The sequence below is a fragment of the Amborella trichopoda genome, chromosome 3 (genome assembly GCF_054954075.1).
Source record: "Amborella trichopoda isolate Santa Cruz 75 chromosome 3, AtrichopodaSantaCruz75HAP2 v2.0, whole genome shotgun sequence".
NCBI classification, from domain to species: Eukaryota; Viridiplantae; Streptophyta; class Magnoliopsida; order Amborellales; family Amborellaceae; genus Amborella; species Amborella trichopoda.
The window spans coordinates 4,680,109-4,703,960 of NC_142338.1; the positions used below are offsets into that span (position 1 = coordinate 4,680,109).

General features: G+C 34.3%; 2 protein-coding genes and 1 long non-coding RNA gene across 52 annotated transcripts in view; 1 reads left to right on the forward strand and 2 right to left on the reverse strand.

Annotated features, from left to right (window-relative positions):
* Window positions 1–3,810: 3,810 nt before the first annotated feature.
* Window positions 3,811–6,941, reverse strand: LOC18439883 (IRK-interacting protein). 2 transcript variants are annotated; one of them, XM_088862950.1, is made up of 3 exons: window positions 6,484–6,941; window positions 5,971–6,170; window positions 3,811–5,371 (listed from the first exon to the last, which is right to left on the reverse strand). In XM_088862950.1, exon 3 carries the CDS (start codon window positions 5,261–5,263, stop codon window positions 3,950–3,952), a length of 1,314 nt encoding a protein of 437 aa, XP_088719076.1. In that variant the 5' UTR covers window positions 5,264–5,371; window positions 5,971–6,170; window positions 6,484–6,941; the 3' UTR covers window positions 3,811–3,949. The 2 variants fall into 2 exon arrangements, with proteins under 2 accessions (XP_088719076.1, XP_088719075.1); XM_088862949.1 differs by having other exon boundaries at window positions 5,971–6,941.
* Window positions 6,942–15,092: 8,151 nt separating this feature from the next.
* Window positions 15,093–20,819, forward strand: LOC148782697 (uncharacterized). The gene is made up of 2 exons (XR_016052798.1): window positions 15,093–15,210; window positions 20,152–20,819. It is a non-coding gene; the product is annotated as an uncharacterized LOC148782697 (long non-coding RNA).
* LOC18439884 (Transducin/WD40 repeat-like superfamily protein) overlaps window positions 18,274–23,852 on the reverse strand; it is a 57,507-nt gene continuing 51,928 nt past the window's right edge. For 39 of the 49 annotated variants that reach the window (XR_016052787.1, XR_016052783.1, XR_016052790.1 and 36 more), the window contains 5 exons: window positions 23,685–23,754; window positions 19,677–19,765; window positions 19,157–19,283; window positions 18,613–18,680; window positions 18,274–18,377 (listed from right to left, as the gene is read on the reverse strand). Coding sequence is in view for 36 of the 49 variants with exons in the window: in XM_088862965.1 (XP_088719091.1) it covers window positions 18,371–18,377; window positions 18,613–18,680; window positions 19,157–19,283; window positions 19,677–19,765; window positions 23,685–23,754 (361 nt within the window). In the remaining 13 variants the exon portion in view is untranslated. Of the gene's footprint in view, window positions 18,681–19,156; window positions 19,284–19,676; window positions 19,766–23,684; window positions 23,755–23,852 lie in introns of those variants that run through there. The other 10 variants (XR_016052782.1, XR_016052781.1, XM_088862969.1 and 7 more) reach the window with 5 other exon arrangements.

The window sequence follows — 23,852 nt, forward strand, 5'->3', positions numbered from 1 at the left end:
TAATGTTAATTGATTTTGACTGATCAGACCGGTTAAACAAAGTTAAATATTTTAATATATATTTTGTATTTTTTACTATTACTCTTATTTTTTTCTTTAGTTTTGTCCAACCAATTCGACAATTTTTATTAGACCAAATTCCTCACGGGTTTGGTGGCTAGTTTAATCTTGAGAATATTATATAGTATAGAAGTGCTTTGAACGAACTACTAAATCACAAAATAAAAGCCCTTTCTTAGCTCAAAACACAATAGAGGCTTAGTTCGCCTAAAGTCAAGACCTTCACCTGTTGAGAGAGGACCTCAAAAGGCTACATATAGTTTGAATGTTTGGGCAATCGATATTATCAAAATGATTGGCCACACCCATTTATCACATCGTGGTATCCATTCTTATATTAACCACCTCAATTTAACACCTTCAAAATGTAACTCCCCAATCTATTGAAAAAAACGGGTAGGGGCTTGTCTTCTCCATTGAATAACCAAAAAAAAAAAAAAAACCAACAAGATGATTGGTCATGAAACTAGTGAGAAATTTGGTCCAATCAAAATTAATTGGATCGTTAATCGAACTGACTGGGCAACATTTTTGAAAAATAAAAAATAAGAATAAATTTTAAAAATATGGAATATATTATAAAAAATATTTAACTATGTCTAATCAATTTGATCAAACAAAACTATGGTCCAACCGGCCAAAACTAGTTAAGTATTGGTTTTGAACATTTTAGGATCGAATTAAATTTTTTCTTTTAATCCGACTAGCTAAGTGCTACATGTGTGAAAATAAATTATACATGTCAAAATTTTATTTGACTTTATCTCTTTTATTTTGGGCCATTGGATTGCATCTAATCTAATGGTTGTGGTGTTGTTGGAACTTTACTCTTTGGATTATTATTGTTTTGTTTTGAGTGAGAAAGTGTGAGAAAAAGATAAAAAGATTGGACTGCAATTGAGTTTTCTCTTGAAGGCTTAGTATGCTATGTTTTAGAGAGAGAAAGTGAGCAAAAAGCTTGAACTCCATTGTTGGTTTGTTGTGTGCCCTGTTTTAGAGAGAGAAATTGTTAAAGAGAACCCATTTTTTGGTGTTTTTTATGCCTTATTTTTGGGCTCTGTTTAGAGTGAAAAAATGCCGTTGGAAATTAATATTTTGAGTTCAATTTCACCTTGTAATTTTATCAAATCAACAAGTAAAGTCTCACACCATTCTCTCATGAATATAGGTCACGATTTGCGACCGAACCACATTAAATCTTTGTGCTATATGGATTGAATGTTGCTAGATTTTTTATTTCATATTCTTGCTTTGATATTGTATACTTTTTATTGTTTGTTTATATTAATATGAGTGCATAGTAACTATAAATATTACAAATTCTTGTTGATTTTTCACTGATCGATCTTAGCATCAAGGTGCCTATTGGTTGTCAGACAAGTCGAGTCTTGATAACTACGTTGAAAAAAACAACATCACCCCGGAGTTATGGTGATCACCGATTATTACAAGTAAAACAATTGTAAAAAAAAAAACGTATGATTTCTTTCGAGATAGTGAGATGGATTTGTTGAGACTTGAGAGTAATGTGACTTGACTCTTACTGATGCTAACTTTTTACTATTGCCTTTATCATTAGTAGACATTTAAGTCAAGGCATCTTTTTCCATTGCTTCACTTTTAAGAGAAGTTTCCACTGATTATGTGCTGCGATGCAACATCTAATCCTGTCGTTTACAATTATTGCCTTGCCCCATCTTTGCCTCCGCATGGCTCAATCACCTCACCCATGTGGTAACCCAGTAACACCCCCTCATTAATACATTGTAGGGAGCAATTTATATTGGAAAATGTTTTAAGATGGCTCTAGACAGAAAATGCAGCTCTTGGACTTGATCGTTATGGTTGTAAAAAAAAAAAAAAAAAAATTTAAACCTTAAAAATAATGTATATAGTAACACATTATCTAGATAGGCCATTTCGCCCTAAAAATAAGTTTTTGAAGATCCGCATGATCTGTACCATCTTTGAGCTTCAAATTTCATAATCGGTGTTGGAAATTGATTTTAAAGCCATTATGGAGATTTTCGATATCTAAAGTGCTTTCAGGACAAGGACTTGTGGTGAGGATTTACTTTGTTTTATTTTTGGATGAGGTTTTACTTTGTTTACATAAGCCCTAGGACTTATAGAAACTGCATCTTTTATATAACGTGAAACTACATTGTCCTATGTTGTCCAGTTTAGTTGAATAGTATAGACTCGACATATAAAAAAGAAAACTATTTTTTAAGATCGTATCAAATTTATACAGTCCAATCAAAATAGAAGTCACAAATTACTGTAATCTTGTTTCTACAAGTAAAATTACAACCTTATATAAACTTTTTCCTTTAATATAACTTAAATCCAAACCACCTTATTGCGATATTAGCTCCTCTAGAGAGAACCTTCAAACAATAATGATCATAACATCTCACATCTAAGCCCTTGCTAAGCACAATTGTGGTCCCATTAGATGGATGGAGTTTCAAGCAACAATCACCTAAGCACCTTATTATAAGCATGGCATGTTACCACTCAAAAGCAATTCCTTCCTCCTTGAAAACTGAATTATAGTATTACTTTTATGTAATCATGTGGATTATAGTGTACATTTCTTTTTTGCTATATTAATAGGGAAAGACCCAAAACTCATCTAAATCCACTGTGAATCCATTTTTACCTCAAATCCATGGTTTTGGAACTCCAAACATGTGCATATTGGATGATAATTAAATAATTAAGTTGAATGGTCCAGAAAACGACTACAAGATAAACTCTTTTTAGGGCTATTTTTTTTAATTTTAAAATCAGTAATTGTAATGGTCTAGATGTTAGATCTATAAAGTTTCGGATCCCAATCCATCTCCGAGATGGATTTTGCAAGGGTGGACGGACTACGATAGGTGTTGTGAGAAAACCCTAACTCGGCAGGTCGATGACAATGCCAAAATCATGAGAAAACAACAACTAGGATTAACACCTAGCAAAAACAGATAAAAAAAAGAGATAGAACATGTAAAAACACCAAGATTTATATGGTTCACAAAATTGATCAATAATTTCACCAAGTAGCTCCAACAATTAATATTATTTTTTAATAAATTCCTAGCCTAGTTTATTGTTCTTGACTTGATTTCTCTCCAAATCTTAAGCATCAATATCTGTAGAATGTTGTTAGAAGATGTGATTGGTATGGGTTATGCTCTCCATATTAAAAAACTGTGTGTGTGTGTGAGAGAGAGAGAGAGAGAGAGAGAGAGAGAGAGGTGTGAAAGTAGTAAAGTGCTTTTCTTTCGGTTGTGGGCAATGATATGAATGAAATATGACATAGACTTAGTATCCATAAAGAGATTCGTTAGGGAACACATTAAATATATATATCACTTAGATATATAAATACTTAAGAGACATATTTCTTATTGAAATTAAGCATCATTGAAAACCATATTCCAGGCAAGATTGTAGTCTAAACCTAAGAATATGACCAAGTGCACTACAAAAGGTGGACTCTTTGGTTCTTGCTATCATAAGAGGGGTCTACTTTTTTAGAGAGAGAGAGAGAGAGAGAGAGATGGGCTCTCAATATGTGCAACCAAGAAATATCTTGAAATCTAAAAAGATGGCCAAACAACTGTGGCACCCAGAAATCAATAGATTGACTTTGATTTTAACCTTGATTGTAAAGCTAAACGTGCTTTTAAGTTTAAAAGGAAATTTGGTCTCTCTCTGTCATGTCAATAATCTGGGTTAGGCAGGTCTAATACATTGCAAAAAAGCCATCTTAAAATAACTTCAATTTCACAAAAAATTTAAATTACAACGATTGAAACCTAAGGAATACAGAGAGAGAGAGAAAGAGAGAGAGAGAGAGAGAGAGAGAGAGAGAGAGAGAGAGAGAGAGAGGTCATGCAACACTTCTATACCTACACAACACCTTGCATCTAAGCACCTTATCCTGAACATAGAAACCAGGCATCACCATGATCCTAACCTTTGAAGGGCTCTGCATTCTTCTTCTCTCTACCAAGATATCCTCCATGAAAGCTGGGTCGAAGCTCCTATTCTCCTCCACCCTCAATATCATCAATGGTGGTCCAAAGGAGAAAGCCAAAAGGTGAAGAAGCCAAACACATTTAGCTGCAATGAAAAATGACTGAAGCAAAGGCTCAGGCCATGGCCTAGACCAATTGAGCACAGATATTAAGCAGCTCATCTTCTGATCACAAAACCTACTGAATTCTTCACTGTAAACTTTGGTCCCCTTTCTAAGAACTTCATTCCAACTCAAGTTTCTCAAAGAAACAAATGACGCAAATTTTGCTTGCCTATCTCTCTCTGGGTCTAATATAGTAGGTGAGCCATTCTTTTGGAATGAGCAGTTCTCGAAATCTTGATACATGGCCTGGTTTATCAGAGCTTCTAAATGATACAACACCCCTCTTGAGAATCTAGAATTGATGTTCAAATTGTATGGTTTCAGCAATAAACTGATTCTCTCTCTAAAATTTTCATCAGTGCTCTCGAGGTGGGTCACAAGAGTTCTGGAGAATTGTTTAGCCGAGAGTCTGGCCTCTGAAACAACCTGCAAGAACCCTTCCACCATAACTTCATGGCTCACAGGCATGGGGTTTTCCTTAAGAGTTTCCATTCCCTTGCCTTTCTTTGTGAGATTAGGTCTTTCGGGTACTTGGGTTTCTTTTCCTTGAACTGCTTGTTTCAGAGCAAGCTTTAGCTCTTCACAATATGATTCGAGGCTTGCAAGCTTCTGTTTCAGCTCAGTCATGGAGGATTTCATTTCCGATACCTCTGTTAAAGCTGTATCTCTCTTCTGGGTTGCTTCAATGAGCTCTTTCTTCAGGGATTCTAGAGGGAGAAACCCCCAGTCCTTGAAAGCTTGAGAGTTATCAGCTGGTTCCACCCTGTTAAGAGATGATTCCTGTTTAGTCTTCTTCTTTAATCGAGGGAATAGCCATGAAAGTATTGGTTTCCCATTCTTTTGAGGAGAATCGGATACTTGGGTTGTGTTCAATTGTTCTGGAATTTGATTATCTCTCATGATAGTCGCAGGCTTGCACTTGTTACAAGTTGCAGAGGGTTTCTCAGATGAACAAATGTGTTGTTCTCTGATGAATACACCAGATGATAAAGCATCTCTGCTTAATGGGCTTTGTTTCTTTTTAAAGGTTAAATCCGTCTCATCAGCTGTTTCTTCTTCCATTTCTCTTGCATCGTTGTCTTCGACACCTGTGGTGTCCCAATTTTGAGATAACCTTCGGTCCTCAGATAGTATTTGACTGTAATTAGGGAGGGGTTCTTCATCATAGCTCTGTGGAAAATCACAGCGTATATACTCAATTAGTAATAGAAACTTTGCCAATAAATAAAGCAGGAGGCGAAGCCAAAATATGATAGTATACTTAGTGTTGCTTCTAAAACAGATTTCATCACCAGATTGTTGCTTTTCCATGTTAGAATCTTGATTTCCAGACATGCTGGCATTTACTTGCAGTCTCTTCCCCCCGCCTCTCTCTCTCTCTCTCTCCCTCACACACACACACGCTCACACTCTTTAGTTTCAATAACTCAACCATAACTGTTCATCTTAACACTAAATTTCACTGCAATGGCCAAATAATAACAGAACATAATGCATGAAATAGAGAAAAAAGTGAGGGCTTCAACATGAGCCAGCAATGCGTATGCTAAAGAAACCACCAAAATAAAAGAAAAATGATAATAAAACCAGAAGGTAACAGGAAATGAAACTGAGCTGCTAATCCATTAAAGGGGCTCATTTCCTTCAGTATATGAAGAAGAAGAACTACAATAAGTAATACTCAAATGCCTAAAATTCAGAACAAAACCAAATGGAAACTGCTAAAGAAGAAAAGAAAAGGTTTATTGATGGGATTTTATCAAACTCACAGGCGTGAAAACTGGGTAGTCTTGAGCAGAGAACGGGTTCGACGACCTCGAACCAGAAGGAGAAGCACAGGCCTGTAACTTGAGGTTGGCCGGGCTATTTCCTTGAAGCAATGCAGCATGAAGAGCCCTTAACTCAGCGGCTTTGGCAATGGCCGTTTGAATTTCCTGCCTGCTTATTTCCTGGCTGTTGTTCAGCAGAACTGAAGCAGCCATGTATGAGACAGAAAGCAAACAACCCAAGAAAACAAACCAAATTCAGGACTGAATTCACAGCCAAATTAGACCAAAGTTTATAGTTTTAAAAGAAAGCCACTAAGAATTGGAATGCCTGCATAAACTGATACAACCGAGGATAAATAACATGGCGAGTTCAACATCATAATAAACCCAAACTCAGGGCTAAATATTGAGCCAAACCAGACCAGGATTTGGAGGTCAGAGACAGCCACTAAGAAGTGAGTGAATAACTTCAAAAACTTAATACAGAAGTATATAAAGATAAGTTGAACTCACCAAGGGGAAAAACCCAACTTCTAGATAAACCCCAAACCACATTAGACCGAAATTTTAGAGATTACAAAAAGCGAGAACAATAGAAAGAGAACCTTCATAAACTCTCACACATGGCTAAAAGATATCTAAATTCAACAGAAAAAAAAAAAAAAAAACAAGTGGTGAAATTCTCCAATAAGGAAAACCCAAGTTCAGGGCTAAACTAGGAGCAAAATTTAGACCCAAATCTAAAGGTTGGGTAACTTTGAGGAAGCCATTAATGCAAAGTGGAAGGTCTGGTACAAAGTGATTGGGTTTGCAGATAATTCAGGAGGGAATATAGGAACCATGAAAACAAATGTTTTTTCCCTTTTTCTACACAGAAAGAAGATTAAATTGCAGGGCTAGGATGAAAGCTGGTTATATCCAGAGCGCTTTTGTCCTGGTTCTCAGGGGAACCAAATTGATCACAGAAGCATGTGGAAGTAAGGGACTTTTTTCAGTACATTGGCTTTGTGGAAGACATAGTGAGAGAATAAATATCATAACCTTTCAACTCAAGAAATATCAGAAATATCCTCCGGTTAATCCAATATTTACGAAATTTCCAGGAAAAGGGGTTATTTTGATATTTCGGGATCAATTAGGGGTGGGAATTTCGGTTTGTTTCCTAGAAAGGTATTTTTTTTTGTTGTGAAAGAATCCAACAGCTCCCAAACAGTCCCGAATACCGAGACAATACCAACCTCAAAACTTTAAAGGCAAGGAAATAACTGCTCCAAATAAACCCCAGGTACAAATGTATAATTACGAGATTAGCCACCTCATCAACACAAGAGCCTCCTCTCTCTCTCTCTCTCTCTCTCTTATTTTCCTTTCTAGAATTGTAAAATTAGTGAATGGGGATGTATATAATCTCGGGAGGGAGCATAGGTTATTTCTACTCTCTTAATTAGAAGAAGATTTTTTTCGGTATGAAATTTTGGGAACTATTTAAAAGTTTACTAGATGACCATTTGGAAAAAAATTGAAATTTGACTTTTTTAACATTTCGATCTCATCATTTGAATATTTTTTTAATCTATATATTAGTCTTTTCAAGTGCATAGAAGACATACATTAATCTTTTCGAGCCATTAGTCTTTAGTTAATTCGAGATGAGATTTTATCCTCGGGAGTAAAATGCTCCAGTGGGAGTAGAATATCTTTTGGCTTACTAAATCACTCGTATTCCATCTCTCTTTAGAATCTAAATCACTGTCGTTGGGGGCTGATTTATGAATTAATTGCATAGTAGAGAGAGAGAAAGGAATCTTGATGTTTCCTATGCCAATGATCAGCACACATTGTATGTAATTTAATGGGATAAAAAGCCTTAAATACTCATGGTACTAGAAATTTTTCTTATACGGCTGTTGTTTGCTTCCTATTGAACAATCTCCAATTTGATTAAAGGATAAAGTTTTTGTAAAGCCTATGCTTTATGAAAATAAAATAAAACCTCACCTCAAATCCTTGTCTAGAAAGCACTTTCGGCAACAGAAATCCTTCTGATAGATCTAAATCAATTTCAAACAACGACAATAAATTTTAGATCTAAATCAATTTCAAACAACGACAATAAATTTTGAAACTAAAAACATGGTATGGATTTTGAAATAGATGGTATAGATAATTTGTTACAATATACACAATTTTTAGAGCTTAAAATCTTAATTTTTTTTCACAACTAATATCTTCAAGCTGAGATGATCGATGTAAAGCTTTTTCAATACTTGAATTGTAATTTTCGATGAATTATGAGATGGGATTTTACTATGGCTGCAGCCCTATCAAACTATTTTCCTCGATTAAATGCAGTTTGTATACCTAGAAGTCATGGGATTGCAGGGTATCAAGTACTTTTATTATGAGATTTTAAGAGAAATGTTTTAAATTTAAAAAATAACAAATATGTGTGTCATATCCTTGGTGTCACGATAGCAGTATGTACCACATGTGCCTATATTAACATGGTTTGCTTAGTAACTACTGAGAAACATGATTCTTGAGTGGACTTGGTCCATTAAAACCCAAGTTTGATTTCAGGTTCCAAATGGGATCGCTCAATTTGCGGCGTACAAAAAAAAAAAAAAAGGTTTCCAACTAAAATAAGGGGAGTCATAGGGCATAATCTAATCGCAAAATCCTGATCCAACTCAAGGCAATTTTGAATCGGATTGCTGATTTTTTGCACTTGGACAATCGGTTTGGGCAGCAAGCAGATTTATCTAGGAGGGTGGGGATAAATTAGGAAATTATAAAAAATTAACATCAAAAGTTAATTATCCATGATTGATTAATTGGAAAGAATAGGAATATTGTATGGTTCTATGGGGTTTCCAATAACTACTTTACTCTTTAATTTATTAGATTTCAAATGATTCATGTAACCACCACTCCACTCCACTCCGAAAGTGGGAAAAGTTGTGAAAACCTACTTCCACATGCGAGCACTTTGGTTAAATGACAAAAGTGTCCCCTACTCTTTTTGGACCGATAACAATTCTTTTGTGAAATGAAATGACCCTACATTGTTCTTCCCCATGAGAGATGAAAGGGATGGAGCGAAGGACCAGGGCCTACATTAAACTAGTAGCTGACAAATCCATTTTCCCCATTAAAAAATAAAGGGGAGAGAGAGAGAGATTGATCCATTCTTTTTTTGTGATTCATAAAAACATATTGGTTGGTTTGTAGGATCATATGAGGGAATGTTAGAGAGTGAGATACACAATGTGATAAGAGAGAATGATGGTGTAAGAGCTATTGAAATGCTTGTGTTTTGCAAGCAAGCCTATATTTGAGAGTGATTCCTCTTTGTTACTTCATGTAATCCATGATCGGTGAAAAGTTCATTGGGCGGGCACTCAATACTGTTGTAATTAGCATCTTGATCGTATTTGATAGATAGCCTATATTTATCGTGACGCTAATATGATGGCTGATATGCTTGTTACAAAAGCCAGAACTTTTTTAGATGCCACTGTTTGGTGATCTAGACCACGGAATTTTCTTTTTCTTGTGTTACTACATGATATGGCACAAATGCCCCTAGTTTAGGGTTGTAACTTTATGAGTTGTATTTTTCTTTTTATATTTAATGAAAAATAGAATAGGGGCCTTCTCCCACACCGACTGACTAAAAAAGAAAACGTTGTTAGTTCAGCACATACATGAATGTAGTTCACACAAACTAATGGTTTGTAGAAGCAAGAGAGAGCCCTAACTAAACATAGGATTATGTACAAAGGATATTTCGTGCATTTATCCAAGGAAATGCACACCATCAATCCAAAAGGAACCATGGGGCCCTTAAAGGCACATTATGGAATTGTATTTGTAAAAAAGACGAAATATCAGGACCACCATTTGGACCTCTGAGTCTCTTATTGAAGCATGGTCCATCCCCTCAAAAGAACAACTAACACATGCAAAGCAAACAAGGAAGTGGCCACGATGGATCGACTATGTACATGTGCAAAGGGGTCCCTTTAGGGCCTTATGTGAGGTCTTTCTCCACCATTTCTGGTTTTTAGTCATCCCTGTATAAACTAGTATTTGAAAAATCGAACCCGTCTCGAAAACCGGCCAATGGCTTAACCCGGTAACCAGTTTGCCAGTTCAACCGGCCTAACCGGGCAAGTCCAGGCCGGTCAAAAGCATGTTAAAAAAATAATTTTTTTTAAAAATATGAAAAGTATATTTAAAGCATGATTAAACAAAATATATCTAAATGAATTTGAAAATTAAATGAAAAAAATAGTTTAAAAAAATTGATTTGTGCCTAGGAATATTTTTTTGCAATTTTTCATAAAAGGTGGGGAAATGTAAAAATAAGTATTCATGGCCAAAACACTTTCCAATATTTGCCAAATGATAAAAATAAAATAAAAAATGCATTACAAACAAGTCTCTTATTTTTTTGAATTATTTTTTTAATACCTGACCGGATTGCTAGAACCGAACAAAACCGAAACCAGCCAGGGCTAGGTTTCGATCAAATCGGTCAGTTCCGAGTTGAATTGACCGATATTTTGCGAACACTGGTCATCCCTATATCAACATTGTAGCCTAGTTAAAAGAGGTTGCTAATTGTTATATGCCTTTGTTTTTTTGGGCGAATTTATATGTGCCTTTGTTGTTAATGAAGAATGTATTTCATCGTATATTCTTTTGGAGGAAACCTCATATATTTATAAAACATTTTGAGGATAATGTCTATCCTTTTACCATACACTATTGGAAAAGTATTTGATGTGATGACCGACTTGCAATTGACCCCTTTTTTTTTTTTCTTTTTTTTTTTTTTTTTTTTTTTTTTTTGTGGAGGGGATTTAGGACCTGAAACACATCCCAAATCACAGTAAAATTCAATTCCACTACTGACTGATTCATGAATTTTGAGCTCTAATAATGGTGCAAATTCAAAATGCATGAATCAATAAACATTATTCAAGGTTCAAAATTCATTTTTCTTTAGATTCATTATTGTTGTAGTCTGTAAAAATATGTATCCAAATTTACATTAATTATGGATTTTTGGGAGGGGTGGACTCAATGTGATAAGTGTGGCTTACGGTGTGCGTAAACCCAACCGAACTCTAATAGTTTTAGTTAGATTCACTACTTTCTCTTGACAACTATACATTTTTTTTTTTTTCCTGTTAATGATAATTCAATATCTCCTTATGTTTTTGTACTGGTTCTTAATTCTGTGATTCAAACCTGCAACTAAGGGACTAAAGCGAAAATACTTCTTGCCTTTAGGTGGAAGGACCTGTGGCAACAACACCAATGTCTGATATTCCAATCCACCTTACTCACAAGAAAGGAAAATGAAAAAAGAAAGTCACATATTTACCCAAAAGAAAAAGAAAAAGCAAAAGAAAGCCTGCTAAAATGCAATGGCCCAAGCACATGATCTTGCAATCTACGACAGTTATGGTGGATTCCACCCTCCATGAGAATCACACCGAGACGTTGACATCCTACTCTGTGAATTTTGTTCATGCACTCTACATTATTGAATAACTTTAGTGGTTTTATAGCGAGAAAGAGTTTATATTAGGGCGAGGCTCTAAACAATCACACCTCAATAATTTTACTGGAAGAAGTTGTTTGGATACCCAAAAATCCTCAAATTGATGGTAACGACCTCAAGATGCCTGGACAAGAGAACAAATGGATTTCAAAATAATTTTACTAGAAGAAGTTGTTTGGATACCCAAAAATCCTCAAATTGATGGTAACGACCTCAAGATGCCTGGACAAGAGAACAAATGGATTTCAAATCTTGAAAATAGTGCATATTGTAATGCATTTTCGGACCATAAGTTTTCAAGTGTTCATAGATCGGCTCGATCTACACTATTTTCTAAGCTTTAAATTTTATACTTAGAGATGTAAATAAATTTTCAAGCCATCACAAATATTTACAATATTGAAACAACATCTTTCGACCCCATTTGAAGGTGCACCTTACTTTGATTGTTTAGAGCCTAGGACTTATACAACCCACACCCTTATACCAAAGGAAAAAGTTTATATAGAGCCGAGGCTCTAAACAATCAAATTGGAGCCTACCTCAAAAAATTCACTAGAAGTGCTTATTTTGTTGCCCAAATATCCTCAAATTGATCATCTCGACATCAAGTTGCAAAAAAATGGATTTCAAGCTTTGGAAATAATGTATTTTGAAATGTTTTTTTGGACCGCCATTTTCAAGATTTTCAAGTTTTCATATCTACAATATTTTTGAAGCTTTAAAGTTTATAAATAAAGATGAAAATATATGTTAAGGCTATCACAAAGATTTTTCAATATTGAAATAGCATTTCTCGACACTAGGGAGGCCTTAATGCGAAGAACAAGAGACCGGTCTATTTCAACTAGAATGTTCTTACGACTACAATAGGTGGGAGCATGGTCTCAAAACTAGTTCGATATATGATCCAATAAGTGCAGGTCAATCTTGTACCCCTATTACCCGAAAATTTGATTTGGGCAAGATTATTGCCATCAAAATAATTATGGGTAATCACTCTTGGGTCTTTAATATGGATGAAGAATGCTCGTTTCAATCTAGCAATAATTTAAAATTAGGTTGGCATTGAATGAATGGGAACAAATGGGTCTCCTCTAAAGTGAAAATTTGCTTCCCTTGTAATTAAAGCACTCTCAGTGAAAATTTGCTTCCCTTGTAATCAAAGCATTCTCTCTCGCTTTTCGCCTCTCTCGTAATCAAAGCACACTCACTCTCTCTCTCGCTCTCTCTCTTAATAAGTAATTGTAATCAAAGCATTTCAAAACAGACTTTCACCCATTAAGTATGCCACAAGGCTTTAGATTTCCGGGGAATTCTTGTAAAAAATCAATAGGGGATATAACTATAGTTAGCAAGCAAGTCTCCATTTAAAACACGTTTTTTCACCAAAAAAATTTGATTTTTTAAAATCCATTAAGAGCTCCGAGTTTTTCAAAAAATGTTAATAAAACGTGTTTTTCAAATAGAACTGATATAAATCCATATTTTTTTGGCAAAACAAAATTCAAATTTTTTTTTTCGAAAAGTCTCATTCTCTACACCTTTATTTCTTCATTAACTTAATATTAATGAATTTTGGTTTAAAGATAAGCACATTAACAACGGCAATAAATTAAGAATTTTAATTTAACAAAAAAAATTCCATCAAAGATTTCACCAATAAGTTCCCTTTAAAATAATGTACAAAAAAAAAAAATCCGATAATAATAAGATATCAAATCAATCCTACATCTCAAAATAATAGGTAGAGTTAAAAGAGGAGTAACCCAACAAAAAAATATTTTACTTTTTTAAAACTAAAGCGTCCTTATAAAGAGCAAGAGAGAGATTCAATGATACCAAAGATTTAGGCAACTAAGAATTCATTGTGAGGTTTGAATTTTTTTAAGTACTTTGTTGTTTTCTTTATGCATAGAGAACTTTGATTATTTTTTATTTTTTATTTTATTGGTGTATGTACCATAGTATTTTGGATGAACCACTATTTTATATATTTGGTCTGTGTTTTGTATTAAGTGACTGCAGTCTTATACTGAGGGATTTTTTTTATTTTTTCTTTAAAAATAATCCTATACCTTGGTTTACTGTCTTTGTTACTTATTAATGTAGTTCTTGTGTTTAGTATTCTTCTTGTTGTTTCATTATATACTCCCAAAAAATCTATGTTATGTTTTGTGTTGTGATAACAAAATACACATTGTTGTTGGATTATTGAAAGTTTAAACAAAAATTGTCAAGTATTACTCTAACGACACTAGGTTAGGCCATAAAATTGTTCTTCACCAGCTGTAATGTATGCATTTGACAATTACTAATCATAATCCTATATTGCATCATATTTACATAATCAATTTTTTCACTTTGTATTTTTATGCCAAATCTGAAATATTCATGATCTATAATTTACCTTATTTTTTGGTGATCCATATTTTTATCTTATTTTTTCTACTAACTTTTTGAAATAAGACCTATTCATTGCCAATGTTTTGGTTTGTTGATATATTATTATTCCCCAACTTGCTAAGGGTACAACCATTGACAGGTATCGTACTCGAGAATTTCTTTGTAAGCAATCTTGTAGAAGTCTTTAATGGAAACAAAATTATTCTCAACAAAGTGGGATTCTTTGTAAGGAATGGGCTCGAGGTCAGGAGGTGAGGGTAGAGGGATATTGCAATGCGACATCCCGAGTTGCGTTTATACGGTGGACCTAACTAACCCAAAAAAAAAAAGGGAAAAGTCTTAGGCTCTATACAACTAAATTAGATCCTACCTCAAAAATTTCATTAGAAGCGATTGTTTTAATGCCCAAATATCCTCAAATTGATCATCTCGACATCAAGATGTATGGATTTGATAAAAAAATGGATTTCAAGTTTTAAAAATAATGCATCTTGTAAGGCATTTTAGACCGTCAATTTTTAAGTTATTCAAGTTTACATAGATATGCTCGACGTACACCATTTTTTAAGCTTTAAATTTTATAATTAAAACTAAACATATATTTTAAGGCTAATCAAAGATTTACAATATTGAAACCACATTTCTCGGCCCTATTTGAAGATGGGTTTTAATTTGATTGTTTAGAGGCTCGACTCTAAACAAACCGCACCCTAAATAAAAAGCGTAAGAGTCTATAAATAAAAATAAGAACATGAAATAAATTTTATAAAAGGAAAATTTTATATTATTTAGCGTCCCCCCTAAACTCTTTAGTTGCATCTACTTTGCTCATGTTCTTGGTTTGTACTGTACAAAGTTGGATCTCATATTTGTAAAATATATTTTTCCTGTTTATCCTTCTTCTCAAAAAGGGTACAAATGTTTTGATCCATGTCGAGAAAGAAATTTGCCTCTATAGACTTCGACCCTTTCTTTTTTTTTTTTTTTTTTTTTTTTTTTTTTTTGGAGAAGACTAATTTTTCTCCCACCTCTCTTCAACGAGAGTGTAGTGGTCTTCTGTCTAGATCTCAGGTCGTCAGTGGGTTCAATCTATTCCCGAGATAAAGAGAAAATTAAAAGTCGATACTCGGCGAAAACAGAAGAACATGGTGACTAAAGCAATCTCAATGAGCTCGATGTGAGAGGTTTAGTGGTGCCCCTCAAAGAATTGTGTATACATAAAGTCATGCAAACACACCTTATTTGTCAAACATAGCAAGGTCAGTACCACCCCTAATTGTATATGTAGATGATATTATGACACTATTTAATTGTTCTAAGGAAATTTAATAACTCAATAACTTTTTGACAAGGGAGTTTGAAATACAAGATCTAGGTCCATAGAAGTATTTTCTTGATAGAAATGGCCAAATCCAAAGGGAAAATCTTGAAGGGCCCGTTTGCATCTTAGGGTAAACAAAACCATGTTTTGGATCATATCACGGTCATGCAATCTCTGGTTATACCAAGACCTTATTGAGAAATACTGTTTGGATAGCTTGTAGATAATACCCAGGTTAGACAAAATCATTCGTTTGGATCCTCTATTTACATAACATGGCTTTACACTGTTGTCATGCAATCTCTGGTTATACCAAGACCTTATTGAGAAATACTGTTTGGATAGCTTGTAGATAATACCCAGGTTAGACAAATCATTCGTTTGGATCCTCTATTTACATAACATGGCTTTACACTGTTTACACACATTTGGTAGATATGAAACATTTTCCTGCAAAATATTTTCATGTGAAATTATGTTACACATCTTTGGTATGCAACAATACATTATTTTTTTCTCCATTATAGAAATTTAGATAGAGAAACTACACCAAATTTTAGAGAGGGAAACTACCTAAAGAATTTTAGCGAGAGAAACTATCTCAACATTTTTAGAGATAAAACTATATTAAACTTTAAATTTGATATAGTTTCTCTCCAAATATTTTGAGATAGTTTCTCTCTCCAAAACTTTGAAATTTCAAATAGTTGACAATTACTCTTTCTAAAATTTTTGAGATACTTTCAATCTCAAAACGTTTTTAGGTAGTTTCTCTTTCTAAAATTTGATATAGTTTCTCTCACAAAACTTTAAATACTTTCCCTCTCTAAAACTTAAAATTCGAAAAAATATATCTGAATTTTTTGAAAGTCTCCCTAAATATTTTTAAATAGTTTCTCTCTCTAAAACTTGATATAGCTTCCCTCTCTAAAGTTTTAAGATACTTTCTCCCTAGAACTTAAAATTTGATATAATTTCTTTCTCTAAAAGTTTTGAGATAGTCATATATCTAAAAAGTTTCAGGTTATTTCTCTCTGTAAATTTTGATGTAATTTCTCTCTCTAAAATTTAAAATTTGATATAGCTTCTCTCTACAAATTTTAAGATAGTTACTCTCTAAAAACAAATTAGGTACTTTCTCTCTAAAAGTTTAAGATTCTCTCTCTCTCTCTAAAGCTTAATATAAATTCCCTTCAAAAATTTTGAAATAGTTTCTTTTTCTAAAAATTTCGGTGTTTTCTCTCTCTAAAATTTTAATATACTTTCTCTCTCTAAAACTTGAAATTTAAGATAGTTTCTCTCTAAAAATTTTGAGATAGTTTTTCTCCCTAAAATTTTTTAGATAATCTCTATCTATAAAATTTCATATCGTTTATATCTCTAAAATTTTAAAATACTCTTCTTTTTAAAACTTGAAATTTTCAGATAGTTTTTTTTACTAAAAATTTTCAGATATTTCTCTCTAAATTTTTTTAGTAAGCTTCTTTCTCTAAAAGTTGGTATGGTTTCACTCTCTAAAATTTTATAATACTTTCTCTCAAAAACTAGAAATTTGAGATAGTTTCTCTCTCTAAAACTTGAAATTTGAGATAGTTTCTTTCTCTAAAAAATTTCATGTAATTTCTCTGTTTAAAATATGACATAGTTTCTCTCTCTAAAATTTTAAGATTTATTTACTCTCTAAAACTTGAAATTTAAGATAGTTTCTTTCTAAAATTTTAAGATATTTTTTATCTCTAAAATTTTTGAGTAATTTTTCTCTCTAAAATTTGATATAGCTTCTCTCTCTCTCTCTTAAATTTTGAGATACCTTCTCTATTTAAAACTTAAAATTTGAGATACTCTTTCTAAAAATTTTGAGATAGTTTCTCTCTAAACAATTTCAAGTAATTTCTCTCTCTAAACTTTGATTAGTTGCTCTCTAAAGTTTTAAGATACTTTCTCTCTCTAAAAAACTTTAGTAGTTCCTCTCTCTAAAATTTGATATTGTTTATCTTTTTAAAATTTTAAGATACGTTCTCTCTCTAAAATTCAAAATTAATGGTGTTTTCTCTCTCTAATTTGTGTGGATGTTTTGGCATAATTAATTGTATTTAATAAAGTGGTAAGCTCTGGTGTGAAAATAGTATTGTCACAAGTTGTATTCCTTTTTTCATGCTTACACAAGACAGTGTTTTGGGTAACTCAATTTTTTCTTCATTTTGTATAACCATGTTTTGACCCTCTTTCTAGGTTACAGAAAACATGGTTTGGTTGATATATCTTTCACTTACACATCCAGACATTGCATATGTTGTGAATTTGAATAGGAAATTCAAGCATGCTCACAAACGACTCTTCGATCAAATTATAGAGTTCTAAGATTATTGACTTCATCAGGTGAAGGACTGTTGTCTGCTAATTATGGACACCTAGAAATTGAGGCTTATACAGATGCAGATTGGGCTGGTTCTATTGTGGATGGCAGATCTACATAAGGCGCTTGTACTCTGGTAGGGGATAACCTTGTGACATGAAGTACAAAACATACAGTTGTAGCTCGTTTAAGTGCAGATGCATAGGATCCACCCATGGCTCGTGGTGCATGAGAACCGCATGGCCTAAAAATCCTATTTACAATGAATGGGTCTATGTCGTTGTATTATGATAACAAGGCAGCCATTAGTATAGCTCACAACCAGTTTAGTATGACAGAACCAAGCACATATTAGTAGACCAACATTTAAAGAGTTGCTACTAAAGAAATTTGCCTTCCATTATGCGAAAACCAACGATCAGCTAGCAGACATTCTTACTGTGGCCATCGGGAAAACTCAACCACAAGTGATCTTAAGCAAGCTAGCATGAGGAATACTTATACACTAGCTAGTTGGGGCATGTTGTGAATGTTCAAGTTTATACTTGTTTTTATTGTATTCAAGTTCGAAAGGGCTTATTTGTTGTTTAGGACATCACTGTATAATAGTAAAATACAATAATAATATATAGGAAGAGAAGCTCATGCAAGACAATTAAACAGGCTGTCATGTCAGATATCAGTATTTCCCATATGATCACAGGATTTTTCAAAATCTGTTGGCTTTTTGCAAGAGGACAAATTATATACTGCAAATACAACCTACACAAGTTAGTGTATGATACCAGATTGAAATCATAGAATTTGTTAAAGATCTTCTCAAAGTAATAGACATGGTCATGGCACCCATTTCAGAGATTCAAATAGTCACGATCACAAAGACAATTTCCACAATGCACAGTCCAGATTCTGTATCCCAATAGATCTGGACTGTCCATGACTACCACACATGTTGTGTATGATATGTGCAGGCTACAGGATTACCTCTCACTAGACATGCTTGAGCAGCTCGAGGACTCAAACTTTTGGGAGACAGTGAGCAATAAGGAATCCTGGAATGACATTCAATCTGGTTAACTGATAGAATGATACTAAGCAAATACTTCATTAAGAGAAACTTTTGGAAATGTCAACTCTTCTGCAAGAGCGGCATGATTCTTGTAAATTAATTGTTGGATCCAATTGCAGCATTGTAGATGCATTCATCTTGAACGAAATAGTCCGGTTTAACAGATTGCTTTAATTGTAAATCAAGCAAATACTGTGTGAAGTGAAACTTTAGGAAATGTCATCTGCTCTAAAAGAGCAGCATGATTCATGTCAAGAAATTATGGGATCTAGTTGCATGCATTGGAGATGCATTGATTTTCAAGCAAATGTCTGGTGCATTTTTGTTGGTGAAACAGGTTGCTTTAACTGTGGGTTTTCTAAGTTTGTCGTGATCATTTTGGAAATGTTTTAATTCATTTGATCTTTAATTTTTTTTCATTTTTTGCCATTTCTTTTTATTCTCACAATAGAATCGTACCTTGGTTCCCACAATGATGGTAGTCTCGAGGGGATGTGCTGCACACACTGTGGCCTCCTTCGATAATGAAACGAACACATTAGTTGCCCGCCATCCCCGTTGTCCGATACCAGTCTCTGTTTCCTCACTATCAAAACAGAAATACTTAAAAATATTTTCATTAAAAACAGAAAAACAATCTAGAGAACATATTGCATGCTCTCATGGGAGCATACTGTAAAACAACTCAGTTAAAATAGTTATTTGGGAATTTTTTAAATTCATCTAAAATAGTTATTTGGGTATTGAATATCGAGATCTTTCCTTCTTATTTTTTAGGCACATAGAGGGTGAGATTTTTTTTTGAGGTTAGTCACCGGATTCTAGAGATTACATCCCCAAAATTTGGGATCTAAAAAAATTCTTACCATGAATTTTGCCCAAGGGAGTATATAGACAGTATACACAGGAGTATGTAATCTTTTGGCAACAATCTATTGTCATTAAAAAGATTGAAATTGATAAAATCAGTGTTACTCACTTGTAGTCTACATGACATGCTGAGCTAGGATTTGGATGGAAATCTAAAAGATGAATCCCTTTCCCTGAGGATGATGCACTGGCGAATATCTGCACTTCGAACAAAAGGGAACATTTAACTGGGAAATTCACAACACTGATATTAATCCAATATAGAGCAGAAATGCTTAATTGTAAACATTTGATAGCAAGAAAAGTAAATTAAAAACAAAAAACAAAAAAAAATTCGACATAGTCTCTCAATGGTACAAAACAAAACTGAAGGGGGTATCTATGCAGCAGACGTGCATGGTGCCAAATGGCTAAAAAGGAATGTCGGAAATGAAAGAAACCCCAAAACGGCAGTAAAGACACAAACTATAGATATATAGTACTAATTATACCTTTACAGGTTTACTTTAGTTTTCTTCAAGCCTAAATTTAAAAATCCAGATGGCTCACATAGTACTTATGCATTTATTTTTTTCCTCTTATAGGTGCATATAAAAAAAAAGGAATAAACTTTGAGCAAAGGTAACTCAATGATTTGGCATTCGCTAGATATAATCAGACGCTAAGGAGAAGTTCAATCGGTATGCGAAGAGGAATCCTACTGCTTAGAAGGACAAGAAGAATACGATTGAGTGGTTCGTTGGAGACCCTAGACTGAAGAGGTCTTCCCCTGGGGAGGTTTAACATGGGATATGGTTGAGGAGGCCTCCAATCCAGCTTCTGACTCCAGAAGGGCCACTCAAGCAGCAACTGCTGTGGGTACTTCACAAAGGAGTAGGGAGTGAGAGGAGGAAAAAGATGAGGAGGCATATACAGGAAGAAATTGAGGTAGATGACCAATATGTTGAAGAGGATGATGATTCCGATGATGATGGCCTCAACCTAGATGTAGGTCCTAGGGATGATGAATGAAAATGATGATCATTTTGCTGATTTGAAGAATCGAAGATTTACTCTCTCTTTTCTTGTGCTGCGTCTTATTTTTTATATTGCATCATTTTGTAATGGTCATATTGGAGACTTGGAGTCTATGCATATGATGATTGTACAAACTATGGACTATGCCACTATGGAATATGGACACAAATACACTATGGACTAGTTTATTTTTTTTATTATTTCAGATATTCAAAGAATCAAAACTTCTAACGATTTAAAGTTTTGATCTACTTCCAACATTCATGCGCATATACTTGCATAAAAATGTTAGAGCGCATATAAATGCAAAAAATACAAAATTGACATGAGCATCTGCATATATGTGAATTTGGACCAATGTTCAAAAATGCGGATTCAGGCGCCTAGGCATTTTGGGCGGCTAGCTGCCTAGGCGCCCGCCTAGAGATGGGGTGCCCTCACCAAAATTGAACCCCCCGCCCCAAACAAAAAAAATAGGGGAGTTCTTAGGGCATGGTTTTAAGTCTTTGGGAGTTTTTAGGGAAATTTTAGAGCCCCAAACGCCTCGTGAAATAAATGTAAATGTAATAGTACAATCACATAACAGATTTACAGATAAAAGTTTCAAAGAGATTGTAAAATCCCAAATATCATTGTAGGAAACTAGAAGTCTAGACTAGAAATGATACACAAAGTTAACAAGATAAAATTAAAAAACAAATATATCAAGTCATCAACCAAACATGTAAATATATCGTAAAAGAAAAAAAAAAAAAGTCAAAGAAAAAACACATGATTCGCGACATAATATTTTGTAGCAAAACAAAATCAAAACTCTCTTTCAAATATGATACTACTTTAAAAATATCAAAATCAAATCGATGTCGGTGCAAACTGTGTCTATTGGGTCGCTAAAAGTCCTCAAAATCAACTACTAGAAGCTCTAAATCCATCTACGAAATATTATTGCCTTTGTTTTGGGAATAAATCGCAAAAATCAAAACTTTATCGATTTTTCGAAAAATCACAAAAGAGTAGTTTTTTGGAGAGTTTTTCTCACACTAAAAGCCACGGTTTTTGTTTTGGGGGTTTAGAATACCCCCCAAAACCTTTTTCCCCCTTTTTTAGGAGGGAAAAATGACATTTTTTTACCCTCGTCAAGGTTTTTTTCGCCCTTCGGCAAATTGTCACTGGGCGGTGCCTAGGCGGGCGGCTGGAGACAGGCTGCATAATTCCACCACCCAGACAGCACCCAGACGTTTTTTGAAATTTTTCGCCTAGGCGGTCAGGCGGCCAAATTTTCGAACACTGATTTGGACAGCGCATATATGCATATTTTTTAAAGTCTATCGTCTCAGGATGCTTGAGGTTTTAGGCAGCCACCTAGGTGCTGGGTGCCTAGGCCAGGCAGGCTACCTAGGGGCCACCTAGAGTTTTTTGGAACCTTGATATATATAACATAAATGATATAGCATACAGTAGCTAATGTATGAAACTCGTATAAGTAAACATATATTAACACATTCTAAGAATGCAGTGCAAAAATCTCCTACAAACAAGAGGCCCTAGATTTAGTTAGTTTGCTTTCTTAACCACTATAACAATTTCTTTTTGATAGATATCAAATCCATTTCCCCTGAATTGTAAGGATAAGCATCTATACTTCCGACCTCATGTCAAAGTTTAGTTGTTAGAGTTAAAAGATTAATATTGAAACTTTTAACATGATAGTCAATGATTTAGATATGGAAATGCACTCTTTCAAAGAGGGTCTTAGGGCTTTCTAATACCCGCACTCACAATATCTCTGAGGCAATAGGGAAGCAGCTTTGAAGCAGTTAATAGAAAGAAGGCTAGAACATCCCAACCAGAACAACCCAGAAAAGGAAAGCAAATAAAGATTTCTCCTAGATGGAAACGACCCAATAGCTTGGTCCACAGCCAAATCCTTAAAAACTGATCCAACGGGATGACAACCAATTTCATAGGACTTTCGGAAACTGGGTTGACGGAAAAAATGGAACAGTTCACCACCAGCTTCCAATCAAAACCAGTAGGACCACTAGGTTGGATGCTTTAACAAGTCAGGCACTGATATTGACAGGTTTCTAGGAAGTCCAGATCCAAAGTAGAATAGTAGATTATAAGTCCAACTTCAAGTTGAACACTTAAGAGGGCCAGTCTAGCCCATTCCTCAAATCACTGGATTTGCAGGTATGAACCTGAAGGTAACACCGATTGATAAAACAGGATTTCTGGACCCTTTTCGAATTTTGCCCTGATTTGCCTTTCCCTAAAAAAATCTGGATGACAGGAGATCTAGCACATGTAATCAAGTCCCCAATTCAACAGAGTCTGGATATTCTTGGGGAAAGAAAACCAAAATTTTCATTGCATCCATTCAATATCAAGCAACCTCAAACTACCAATGGCTTTTGGGTTTATAAACCTGCAGCATTGAACTGATCGTGATATTCTCATCTTCCCTCTTTTGCATAACTTCTGGCATTAGCCAATGGAAAACAAATGTGACTAAAATCTTGAAACTGAGCAAGTATTAACCTGCATAATGGCATAGGCAGACAAGTTCTTTATAGATTCAAAATTGTAGTCATTGCAAATTATAACTTATACTTGCTAGTAATAATACACAATGTAGTGCCACGGGTTTCATGTTATTACATATGTTTCAAACAACTATTAAAGGAAGTTTATTTTCAGCATTTATTGCAGAATTACTACAACAGGTCAAAATGATTTGGCAATGTAAAAACATGCAGTCAATCTCAATTCTCAACCAATGACAGGTACAGCAAACTTTGCAACAATGGATCTAGTTCACAGTTTTCGTCTCTTTGGTGATCCTTGAATCAAACTCAAGTACGAAGAACTACAATAACAAGAAATTTCTACATGCCAAGCACCATATGTACGTAGCAACAATACAATGCTACAACTAAGCAATCAGTGAGAGCAAATCACATGTGGTTGCCTACGCATTTCAAGTTGTTCTCCATAAATAGATTGCATTCTTTTCCTCAGGAAACTGTAAAACATTAATTCTATCAATGAAAGGACGATGAATTCATGTACAAAGACCAGCAGAGAACAATAATCATACCGAACTTGATGGCAGCCATGATGGTTTTCTTTTAAGCAGAATAAAATTGTCTTCAGCCTTTGGCAAATTTCTAAGCTCCACGCATGCATGTACCGAACAAATAATAAATGTTGGGCTGGAAATATTAATCTGAACTTTGACAGGAGCCATTTATAGAAGGACAAATAT